Source organism: Diplotaxodon limnothrissa, linkage group LG12, assembly GCF_057381915.1.
Source record: "Diplotaxodon limnothrissa isolate DT_005_m linkage group LG12, D_limnothrissa_male_GT1.1, whole genome shotgun sequence".
Taxonomy (NCBI): domain Eukaryota; kingdom Metazoa; phylum Chordata; class Actinopteri; order Cichliformes; family Cichlidae; genus Diplotaxodon; species Diplotaxodon limnothrissa.
Window position 1 is genome coordinate 26,931,520 of NC_140607.1, and position 12,959 is coordinate 26,944,478.

The following is a 12,959-nucleotide window of genomic DNA, read 5'->3' on the forward strand; positions in this document are numbered from 1 at the left end:
TATGTGCATTAGTATATACATTTTTTAGGGGGGAGCACACATGAAACCTAATGTTTTCCTATCAATTAATGTGGTTCTTCTCCCCTTGTATTTTTAGCCCAGCTAATCAGAAAGACACTTCAAACAGAAACAGTAATAGAACCAAGAAAATTTAAATTGTTCAGAGTTCAGATCCCAAGGCTTATAGTGGAACATGGATGAACTTCATTTCTGTTGCAGTTCCAGGTCTTGAGCAGCAGATGGACGCCCACACATAAAATATCAGTACTCATTCTGTCCTCTGGCAGCCACATGGAGAAGACGCATCAGCAGCTCTGTTGGTGAGCTTCTTTCAGAGCCGTGGACTGGATCTGTGGCCTCTGTCTCTCCCACGCAGTCAGAGTCCACCATACAGCCCTCTGAAAAGAAGAAAAACAAGAAATGAAGTTCATATCTTACATGTCAACATGTCAATCAATCAGACCAGTTCGTACCAGAATTGCAGCAGAATCCAGAAATAGCGCAGTGCCCTCCCTCAGACCCACAGGATCTCCCTCCTGCCTGGCAGGGGGTGAACAGGTAGTTCTCCTCCACACAGTGAGCTGTTTCTGGGGAGCCAAGCAGGCAGCCGAAACCGTCCCCACAGCAGATACTGGGGCCAAAGCAGCGGCCCCTGTCTCCAGGGCCACAAGACTTGCACTGGAGGAGAATGGAATTGAATTTAGCAGTATTATTTTCTGTTATATTATATCATATTACAAGACCAATGATACTTTCACGTTCTTTTCCATCTTGTATTCAACAAAATCAACATTCATTGCATTGCCTCAGCAGAAGAATTATAGCAATATGAGCATGTGAAATAAGTCACAACCATTTTCTTTCCTACAGTCTCTCACTGTAAATCAGTATTTTTAAACTACATGAGTAATATCTAATTTGTGACTTTAAAAAAGGTTCAATTGAGTTGGTGTTATTTTTTTTTAAAATCTTTCCATAAGTGACTTTTATTTTTTATCAGTATGATTTCTCTTCCGTTTTTATTAAAATCTGATATACCCAGTAAACCACTCACATTTTGATCCCATAACATCCATTGCACGCTCGGTTTCGCTTATTTAAAGGCTGCTTAGCATTCCTTTAATTTTGTGAATTGCTGGACCGTTTTTTCTTGACCGTTTGTTCTAATGTTATAGGCTAAAGCCAATTTAGAATCAAACACAGCCAGTTAAAGAATACGCATGCTGTCTTAGCAGAAAGAACAATGCTCACCTGCCTGATTCCAGTTTCAGTCAGCGCTCGCTTCCCTCCTCGGGGGCAGTTCTGGATGTAGCAGGCGGAGGAGAACGCAAGGAGTCCTAGGACGCACAGGGGGAACAAGGAGTGAGGCATCGCTGTCGGTTTGGAGTGAGCGCCGCGCTGCACCTGTGTGTCCTCCGCCGGTGTGGATGTCTGTCTGGTACTGCGGTCATTTCTCACTTATAAGCAGATGGACATGTTTGACAAAGCGATTGATTCCTGACGTCACTTTCGTCCCCGTTGCGCTCTCTCCGCAGGGATGCGCGCCCGAAGGCCACCGGTGTGCGCGCGACGCGTGCGCGAGAGGTCGCCACAGATGTGGCTCTGCATCGGATGTGTGCCATCTAACAAATCTACACAAAAACAGACACGACAGCAGAAGATACAATTTCTGTATTCAGCACTGCGCCTATTTGTAATAACTTTGAATAATTTCACCCCCCGCTTTGACTGACACACTGAAAACGGCAAAACATGAACAACTAATTGGAGTTTGCGAACAATTTATTAGCCCAAATTAACCGCAATGAGGGGGAATAATGAAGAACATTTAATGATCATGCACAGTTCGTCACTGTGTGTAGTTTTCACTTTTAGATTAAGACAAATGTGGTAGCATCATGACAACAGAGGTCACACAAATTATGTTCCAGACTTAATGTAAAACTAGTGGGTGTAATGATCCTAACCAGAGTAGCATTTTCAAATAAACATATTACACCTTGATTATTCCTTTCAGCGTCTTGTTGCATGCTCGGGGTTGCATCTCTCTTATTAGCTGTTGTTATACTAATCAGCAGTTAAATGAGAAATGGCAAAACTGAGCATCAAAGGCTGCAGGTCCAGGTGTGAAGCTCTTTAATTAGAGTCACAGCATTCAAAGCTCATCCTTCAGTGAATCTAAATCTCATTAAACTTTACAGTACTCCAAATGTGAAAGAAAAAGTTTTACAGAATTTACTTTCAAACATTTCTCTCATGATCTGCGGCAGCAGATCAAGTGGAGCAGAGAGAGGACTCAAAGGCAGACACTGGCTTTAACAGAAGGCGAGCAGTTTATTCAGAGCGTTTGGCAAAACGGTACAAAAATAAGAAATGCAAATTTTCGTGAAAACATAAACTGCAACAATAGGAACATGGAGACACAGGGGGTATGCGAAAAGACGCTCTGACGGAGGAAAACAGAGACAATAAATACAGTGAGGGGTGATCAGGGGAGTGGAAACAAATGGGACCACAGCAGGAAGAAATAGGACATAACGAGACAGGAGACGCAGCACTGAACGCAACACACAAGAGACAAGAACTATCAAAATAAAACAGGAAGTAGCTCGAACACCGAGACCCAGACAAACAGGACTATAGGAGGCCCTAAAGTGCCAAAATCAAAATAGAGACATAACTAAGACTCAGTGAAAAAATGTTTGTCATTAAATACATGAAAGTATCAACAATAAATACTCTTTCATGTATGTGTTTATTTTACTTTACAAAAATTTCTGTGTATTTTTTTTTTTACAACTATCTCTAGGTTTACAGAGAATGATCCAATAAGCGAAAAATAGTGAGCTCCAGTGAGCAGGAGTTCTCTGGGTGAACATGCCATGTTGACACCAAACGTGAGAGGAAAATAGCCAGACTGGCTTGAGCTGATAGGGGAGCAGCAAGAATTCAAATTAGAGTTGATTAAACGCAAGGTATGCAGCAGAGCACCTCTGTAAGCACAACAGATGCAGAAGACCACACCGGGTCCCACCCTTGTCAGCTGAGAACAGGAAAATGGGCGAACGTTTCCTGATCACTCTCAATTTCTACTGATTGATCAACATGTAAATGTAGCTCCATCCTGGCTGTTTTTTCATGTGTAAGGGACATTGTTCTGGCACAATTTGGGCCCTTCAGCACCAGTTGAGCAATATTTAAATGCCACAGCCTATTTGAGTATTGCTCCTGACCATGTCCATCCCATTATGAAGGGATGAAGTCTCTACCCACAAGCCATCGGGCTACTGAATTGCTGAAATATTGAACAGTTTATTTTGCACAATCACTATACACACTGTACTTTTATATGCCACTATCTCTGCACTACAGCTGCTACAGTATTTCAGTATTCTGTATTTATTTATTGTAGTCTTTTTTATAAATATATATTTTCTTTATTTTTATACTTTTTCTTATTTATATCTAGGCATTGCTTATGCGCAATATTGAGAGGGCTCTGAGCCTAAGAATTCCATTACTGGTAGTTATGTGCCATTATTTCCTGTATATGACAAATAAAACCTTAAAACATGTGACGACATGGCACCTGGTAGTTACAGAGTGTACCTAAGAAATTTTCTGTTAAAAGTAAATGGTTGTTTCCAGTGAAGAATTACCAGAGAGAATACATTTCTCACATTTTTCAGATTAATCAATGCTAATATTAATTTTCTTAGTATGTTTTCATTCATTTAGTGGTATAATAACTGATCTATTAAGTCACATGTTTACTTGTATTTATGGCAGTTTTAGTCTTCTGCAGAAATTTCTTGATGCCTCTAATACGGTGTATAATAAGAAAAGTTTACAAACAATAAGAGTTCACAACATAAGCAAAGTTTTTGTCTAATAAGTGTATAAAGTCAGTGACTTTGACTAATACAGTGTGATTCAGTATCATTTAAGCACTTTAACCACCACTTGTATCGGAAACAGTGAAGCCCATGTCTTCATTTCACATGCAGAACTGACTCCTGTCTTTTCTCTTACTGAGCGGATACAGGATCACGACCTTGATTAAGCTTAATGCTGTCAAGGAAAGCAACATACAGATTATGCTATTTGTGATGGTGAACACCAACTAAATACTGTTTGCCTCACATTTCTCCGTTTAACCCTTCTGTGCACAATAACTCAGGCTTGTAAAGGGTAATTAGCTTCAAGAGTTCAGAGGGTAGTGAAAGAACACATGGGCAAGGAGGAGGTGCAGCCTCCTAACGTAAAACTGCTCCTTAAAAAGAAACCTGAAACCTAATGTAATCTAGTGTCAGTATTTCATACTACCTGAAATACCAACATAAAGGTTATTGTTAATATCACATAAATATATTTAGAACTAGTACATGATGTGTCTGGATGTTCTTATTATTCCATCTTCTGCCTGCGTTCACCCATTTAAGACAGCAAAACAAGGCAAGGAACAGAGATAAGGACAAAGAACACATGACATCAGGAGGTCAGCTGAACACGACACTGTCTCCTTCTTCACAATGACCACATAACCTTGGTTGGACTCAATTTCTACTTAAATTCTTTTGGTCTCCTGCTTCTGTGCCCAAACATTTTCTAGTCAAATGCATCCACGTAGAGAGCGGCCACACAAAGACTGCAGACCCAAGGCTGCAAGTACACTTCAGCGCTTGATGAAAAGAAAGAAAGAGGGGGTGGAGGAGATAAAGAACAGGACTTTATCCACACTATATTTTTTACAATATTTGCAAAGGTCTTTGCTTTCAGAGATGTCCTTTCCTGATCTGTGGAGATTAATAAAACAGGCCTGTGTGATCTGATATTGTGACAATATGAGTGTAAGAAGATGTGAAGAAATACAATTCACTGCTAGATCTGAGGTATCTTTAATCCACGTGAGCAAAAATATACAAAATAATACAATAAAACAACAAATGAGAAACAGACAATTTAACAGGAGTGGTTGTGAAAACAGTAGTTATAACGTGACAAATAGACTTACAGTGTAAAGATGTCATGCTTACAAAAAGGGTAATAAGGTACTGTCAAGAAAAGTTAACGGTCCATAAATAAAATCCTGAATTTCCAGTTGCAAATTTTTTCTTTTTACTTAAACATCTGGAATACAATCATGTCTTCAATTTGTAAGTGTCGGTTGGATTCTTATGCTATGTTAGTGATGCACCCGTGTGATGAGGGCACGTGGGGTGGGATGTTGGCAGGTTGGGCACACAATACGATTGGATGTTGATGTAGTGGCCGACCTCAGAGGATTGGCTTCCTTCTGCACGCAGGCGCGGCAGAGCAAGTGACCACAGCTCAGACGGTAGACGGATGATGCTGAGGTGGAGTAAAGGGACACAGAACAGGAACACGCAGAGCACATCTTCTCACCTATTAAGCAAAGATGGGGCGAGGGAGAATCACTTAATACTCACTTAATTTCAAACAAACTTTAAATACTTCTGCCATAAAATTTTAAGCAATGTTCTGTAGCCAGGTAGCATTTGGGGCACTGCTTATTATATTAAACCAATTTAAATGAAGTCAAACTGATTTGGATATAAGGTCACTCAGAGTGCTTTACAAAGGGAGAGCAATACAGAAAAACATTTAAAGAATGTAAATGCAACTCTGGTTAAGCATTGAATGAGAAAGCGTGACAGCACTCTAGAAATTTAACACCATGTTTGTTTTGTCTTTTGTGGCAATGATCAGCAGGGAAACAATAGACATCTGGTTCTTATGTTACAAATGTATCAAGTAAAACTGAACACTTGCATTTCTCCCACTTCACTGGCGCTTTAAACTTGAACATAGGCTCAAGGTTTGTTTTTTCAGTATTTTTTTCTCCACTGTAATAACACAAAATTGAGTTATTCAGAACAGAGGTAAGCAGCAGTGAAGTGGTCGGAAAAATTTCTATGTATGGTTTCACACCTCTGTTTTATTTCTAACTGACATGAATCAAAACTGACTACACCAAAAACAAGATTTCTAAACAACTTCTCCAGATTTCTTTATTATATTTCAACAGTCATATACTTAGGGAATAGTATTTACTCAAATGTATCAGAGGGTGCAAATCCTACCTGTAGAACTGCTCAGGAAGCCTGAATTCTGGCGCTGTTGGGTGGTATTCAGCGTTTCAGAGTCAGGACTAACCCGCTTCTGGGGCAAATTTGAAGTGAAGGAGGGCCGGCCCTGCAGGGCAGAGAAGAGGGCCTCATCCAGACTAGCAGATAAACGCTGCTCGTGGGAGCTGCAGCTCGGAACTGAAGGTGCACAATGAGGAAGCAAACGTGAAGACAGCAGAGAAGTCAACAATCAAGACAAACTGAAAAAATGGCATGGATATGGTTTAGATCAGGGATGTCAAACTCATTTTACATGTCGGTCCACATACTTTGATCTTAAATGGGCCAAATTTAAGATCAAAGTAAGATAAGATAAGATCTTATCTTATCTTATCTTATCTTACTTTGATCTTAAATGGGCCAAACCAGTAAAACTCCAGAAAAGAAGTTTAACTACATGTTCCAAAAGCCATCCAATTGGCTGGATTGGGCCAATTCTGGTCCCTGGGCCTTATGTTTGACACCCCTGGTTTGTATGTTTACATGTTATACTCACCAGAAACTGCATCACTTTTTAGTTTTTTTGTTTGGAGTTCCCTCTCAGGTGTCAATGTGTCCTTGGATTCTTTGGAAATATCACTTAGATCTCGTTTCTTTCTCCTGTCTAATGCTGATTTATTACCTGTACTTAAAGGCTCAGCATCAGATGTGTGATTTTTATTATCTGACAAAGGTCCTGACCCTGCATCTTCTATCTTCACAGTCCTGTTTGTGATTCTGGTGTCAGCATTATATTCAGCAGCACCACTGTTTGAGCTTTTACTGAGGCACAGAGAGCTCTGAGAATGTTCGTGTACTTTGGAGGCTAGAAGTCTTGAGGCCTGTGTATTGTCTCCTGTAACTCCTCTCCCCAACATCCCATCCCTCCTCGTCATTCCTTTCTGCAACAGGAAGTGGTCAATGCGACTTTTCAGTTGGGGGTTAGGAAGAGGTTGGGAAGTTGAAGTGAATGGTACACTGGTGAAAGGGTCATTTGGGGGTCTACCCCACGTGGCTTCCCTCTTCTGGTACTCTTCCAGAGTGGAGTTGTCCACTGATACACCACTGGGCAGCAGCATAGGGAGCATCATCACTTCCTGTGTGAGTGGATCAAGGAATTCTTCTGGGATGGAATGACTACCAAAGTAAACGACATATTGGCACACATCAATACTTACATAATCTATAAAACCAACAGTATAGATGTGACAGCCCGATAATTAGTTCTACTACTTTTGAAATTACACAAATACCTTGGAGGTTCTTGCAGTCCCTGTTTGCTTTGTCTGATAGGAGGTGCAAAAAATGCAGGCTGTTGTAGCCGTCTTTCACTGGCCTCGTGGACTTTTTTGATCCTCTCCACTTCTTCTGCAGAGCAGCTGCGAGCAGGTTGTCCCCACACAGTCAAAGATTTCAGCCCCAGAGATGATGCTGCACCACCATAAGGCATGGTTACACGAAGCTTTGTCACAGCCCCGAGCGAGAGCAAACCTCGGCTCCATAGCTCCTCTTGCAGACAGTTTGCAGGTTGTGGAGGAGGCGAGGACAGAAACGGGGCCCTGGGGCAAAAATTTGAACGTGTGAAACAGACTTTGGTTTCCTCCTTTAGTTCGCAACGAGCCACCAGTTTAAACTCTGGCTCAGAATTGCTGGATTCCGTGTTTGTCTGATGTTTGAACATGCAGCCTCTTTTCTGAGGCTCACCTGGAGTCACTTCACTCCACTGCTGGGCCTGAAGACTCCACTGGTGGCTGTTACTCTGTTGAGATTTACTCTCGTGGTTTCGAAGTTCTCGTCTATTCGCTGCATTCTGATCTTTCGCCTGTATCTGTTTCTTTTGTGGAAAATCTTTGGTGCCTGTAGAAGGTAACGGATCAGAACTGGTGCTGATCTCCAGTTTCTTGCAAGCCTGTCCCCTGTCCATACCCCAGGGCCACAACTCAACATCCACCCTACACAGCTCCACCTGGAAACCAAACTTCAATGTCACCTTGAAGGAACAGAAGAAAAATGTGTAAGGTATGGATATAAACACATTACTATAATAATCATACCTAGTTTTTTTTTAAATGTGACTCTTACAATGCATTATGAATCCTCATCAAAATACAGGATATGTTCTCCATAAAAACTCAAATAAATAAATCATATTCAGGAAAGTTAAACTATCATATGACATCCCACAGTGGAGAATACCACAGTTCATTGCAACAATGTGGGAAAGTTTTTGTTTAAACTGACTGCTTTAAACATACAAATGTACCATCGCTGCCAGAGAAAAACATGATGGTAAGAACTACTAATCTCGATTTCTATGCACAAAGAGGCTGAACACACATTTCCTATTGAAGCGTGATTCATGAAGGGAACAATACATGCAGGTGTGTATGCACATTTAGTAAATCTGACTTTCCTTTTGAATGCCATTTTTGGCTTTTTACCCTTTTGTTGCATTTTTGGCTTATGTTACAAATACACTTTGGGTGCTCAGTCAGTGAGCGGTGTTTTCTATGAGGAAAAAAATAACCTGCACAGCTTTCAAATGAACAAAAGAGATGATATAACAGACTTAAGGAAAAGGAAGCATATTAAGACCTCTTTAGAACACCTACTGCATTCTGGTTTAAAGGGGTTCAAATCTTAAGCTTGTAACAAGAATAAAAATAAACTTTACAGTTGGATATCCGTGTTCAGCCCCATCAACATAATACTCTACATAATTAATGTTTGGAAACAAAAATACAGTCAAAAAGATGACAAAACAAACAAAAAACCATAGATAAAATATAATACATGAGATAGAATAGCTACTCTTCCTCAGTGTCTTCCTGACCTGCACATTTTCCCCAAATTCCCTGTTTTCAAGCGGTTATTATTTAAATAAAAGGTAGTGGTACTTTTTTCAGTACCAAATACTACTTCTACTGGTACCTATTATTTAATGAGACATATACACATTTTAGGAAAAAATGCTGAGTGTCAAGTTCCAAAGTATGACAGTGAAATCTTACCTGTACAGGTGGACGAAGGAAATATTCCAGCTTAAAGCCACGTCTGCGGAGGGCAGGGTCAGCTGATACAAGATTTGTGACATCATAGCCATCTGCACACAGCTGGAGAAGAAAATTAAACTGGTGTCAGTGTTTTTCAGGGAAAGCTTGAAATTGAAAATGTACAGAGAAAAGCTACATTATGTTATAGTAATGTAGGATTGACTGCTTCTTGAGGCGACTGTCATGATTTAGCACCATAGAAATAAAACTGAATCGAACTGACAGCAGATATGAGAAAATTTGAAAACAATTACAGTACACATGCCTCACATGCTCATGAGAGAGTCATCACAAGGTTAAACATGGAAAGCTCATATGAAATGAGAACAAGCCATGTAAAAGACATAAATAAGGCACATGTGGAGTAAAAAAAACAAAGAAACTGTTTTCTTGAAGGTGATAACATTCATTTTTTTAATCCTCTGAGTGTGATGAAAAAGACAGCCATGATCGGATTAAAAAATACCAATGAAAAGAACACAAGGACGGTTGTGATTCAGTCTCCCACACAGCACTTTATCCCACCGGTTTTTTATTTATTTTTATTTTTACATTACTGTCCTCCACTTCCTGTGTCATTTTGCGTCTGTCTGCGCTGCTTTGAACTGCTTATCTAAAAACATATCAAGCCTTTTCTTGGACTTTAAAAAACAAAAAATAAAATAGTTAAATAAAAAAAAGAAAGGAGGGGAGGGGAGGGTACCTTTATGTGGCAGGTCTATAAAATATATCTCACCTTGTTACAATGAGCTGTCGTGTGAAAATGTGGCAAGCAGAGATTCACAACCATACTCTCCAATCTGTAAAGAGAAACAGTTTGTAGTTATGAACGTTTTCTAACGTCACTTACACAAAACTTATAGGTCACAGCAAAATGGGCCATTTAGTGAATAGAGCTCATGAACCCCAACTCAGAAGGTAAACATATATTTGCTGTGTTTACACTTCCATCTCATAATCATCTCTCAATAACGATTTTTAACACTAAGTTGAATGACCTGAGCTTAATTTTTCATTATAATAACATAAAATGGACATTTAGCGAAAGAGCCTGAACTTTGAATGCACTAACAATAAGCACAACAGGACGTGTTTGTTCTTTAAGCACAGGCTATTTAACATTTAAAGTCATACGTCATTGCAATTCCCAACAATATTATTATACAGTAAGTATTTATTACGATGAAGAGGAAAGACCCTGATTTGCACATATGTTTGAGCTGTATTTCAATTGAATTCAATAATTCATTTCTGACTGCCTCCAAGATAGGACTGAAATCATTAGTCAGTTAACAATAAGACACATGATTTAGCAGTTAATTAATTTATTAAAGGGAAAGCCAAACATTTCTCCTTCTTCATCTTCTTTCAACTGCTCCCTTTAGAGCAGGGGTCCCCAATCCCAGTTCACGAGGGCCAGTGTCCCTGCAGGTTTTAGATGTGTCCTTGATCCATCACAGCTGATTTAAATGGATAAATTACCGTCTCAGCTGTCTTGAAGTTCATTACCAGAGGCCTGGTAATGAACTAATCATGTGATTCAGGTGTGTTGACCCAGGGTGAGATCTAAAACCTGCAGGGACATCGGCCCTCGTGGACTGGGATTGGGGACCCCTGCTTTAGAGGTTGTATGCTGGACCACGTGCCTGCATGTCACCCCATCTCTAGCATCCTTCACTATCACGCCAACCCTCTGCATGAGCTATTTTATTACATCAAGAACCTTGTCTGTGGTCTTCCTCTTTTCATCCTTTGTGGAAGCTCCATCTTCAGCATACTTTGTGCAGTGTATCCACTATCCTTCCTCTGCACATGTCCAAAGGATCTCAGCCTTACCTCTTCAAACAGCTCAACCTGACCTGTTAATCTGATATAACTACTCTTACTCTTGTCCAAACATCATAGTCCACGTGGACTATGAGTGCAGATCGTTTTGACCTTCTCTATACTTCTCCATCAAACGGCTTCTCTGTCTTACATCACTGTACATTATAATGGGAGACACAGCCTTCAGCTTTCAGGCCCCTCTTCTGTGGAACCAGCTTCCAGTTTGGATTAGGGAGACATACATCCTTTCTACTATTAAGATTAGGCTTAAAACTTTCCTTTTTGATAAAGCATATAGTTAGGTTTGGATCAGGTGACTAAATCCTTCCTTAGTTATCCTCCCTGCTTGCTTGCTGCTACTACTGCACATTCACCTAATGTATATACTATATATATATAATGTTCTTCCTCTACCCCCCCCCCGCCAAGGAGCATGTCAGGTTACATTTCACTGTGTGTTATACTTGTATAACTATGCATGTGACAAATAAAGAACCTTGAACTTGAGTTACGCTGCAGGTCTAGGCTGCTGGGGGATTTCCATGATACATTCAGCGTTTCTTCTTCAGTCACCTTTTTCACTCACTATGTGTTAATAGACCTATCTGCATTTAATTATTAATTATTATTAACCTCTGTCTCTCTTCCACAGCGTGTTTTTGTCCTATGTTCATCAACTCAACCCCAACAGGTCGTGGCAAATGGCTGCCCCTCTCTGAGATTAATCAAGTATTCTGATTCTGACTGGTTCCACTGAGGTTTCTTCCTGTTAAACGGGAAGTTTTCCTTCCCACTGTCGCCAAAGCCCTTTCTCAGAGGGGGTCATATGATTGTTGGGGTTTTCTCTGATTTCTCTGTATTATTGCAGGGTTTTTATCTTACAATACAATGCGTCTTAAGACAACTTTTGTTTTGATTTAGCGCTTTATAAAAGGAACTGACTTGAACTGAACGTCTGTGGTACTGATAAATAATGATGTATGATTTTTTTTCTCTCTCTGACCAGACGTTTAGTGGATAAATAACTTCAACTCGTACAATCATTATTAAGACAGTCGAAACAATCAGAATTAATAACAGCTCACCGATAGCTGAGTCAAAAACAGTTATCAACAACTATTCTGATTGTTTTCAATGTATGATCTAAAACAGACAAATCAATGTCTCTCCGTTTCTTGTAGGAAAATAACTAAACCGAGAACATCGCCACTTTTTCACCACTTAAGGATATTTTTAATACAAAGCTATTAATGACTGAACAAGAACGCAATCGTTTCAGGGACACTGTCAAACGTATCGCTGCAGCTTTTGGTTAGAATAGACTTGTAAAATAGATTTTACATGTAACTGAAAACTACTTGGTTACATGTAAAATCTGTTATGAATTCAGCTGTATTCTAACCAACAGCTAACAATGAGCTAATATTTAAACTTGGGTGAGACTGACAGTGTTAACATTTCCACAGCAAACTAAACCAATGAAAATTAACTCACTTTGCTTGGTTGCTGACACTTTCCCGCTTTGAGTCTTTATTTTGCGTGTCTAATCATTAGGAAAAAAGCTACTAGCAGCGATCTGTTATTAGCCACAAAACAGCTACATAGCTTAGCCGGCTGAGCTACAGCACGCTGTAAGGGACATACTTCAAATTTCGTCAACAAAGTACATTATTAGTAAGCAGATTTTGAGTGGATTTAGCTGCCTGTTCATTAATACTTATGTGTTTCTTGCCATAGTTTGTACTTAAAGAAGCCACTACAGACAATTACAATCTTATTAATTTTTTATGCACTCTTTTTGAGTTTGAGGTTGTTTTTTTTTTGTTGTTTTTTTTGCCAACCACGAACTCTTCTATCAGGCTATCCATCCAATGTACTAACTACTCGAGGTGTTACTAACTACATCCTACGCAGGTAGAAAACATTCAAAACACTGCCACAGTTAAGTTTG

The 12,959-nt window shown here is 39.8% G+C and overlaps 2 protein-coding genes across 2 annotated transcripts; both read right to left on the reverse strand.

Annotated features, from left to right (window-relative positions):
• Positions 1-261: 261 nt before the first annotated feature.
• avp (arginine vasopressin) lies at positions 262-1,371 on the reverse strand. Its single transcript, XM_085367402.1, has 3 exons — positions 1,252-1,371; positions 474-678; positions 262-398 (listed from the first exon to the last, which is right to left on the reverse strand). The coding sequence occupies exons 1-3, from the start codon at positions 1,369-1,371 to the stop codon at positions 262-264; spliced, it is 462 nt and encodes a 153-aa protein (XP_085223528.1).
• Positions 1,372-5,146: 3,775 nt separating this feature from the next.
• ubox5 (U-box domain containing 5) lies at positions 5,147-12,566 on the reverse strand. Its single transcript, XM_085367398.1, has 7 exons — positions 12,503-12,566; positions 9,918-9,981; positions 9,140-9,241; positions 7,382-8,118; positions 6,646-7,265; positions 6,105-6,287; positions 5,147-5,406 (listed from the first exon to the last, which is right to left on the reverse strand). The coding sequence occupies exons 2-7, from the start codon at positions 9,969-9,971 to the stop codon at positions 5,186-5,188; spliced, it is 1,917 nt and encodes a 638-aa protein (XP_085223524.1). The 5' UTR covers positions 9,972-9,981; positions 12,503-12,566; the 3' UTR covers positions 5,147-5,185.
• Positions 12,567-12,959: the final 393 nt, after the last annotated feature.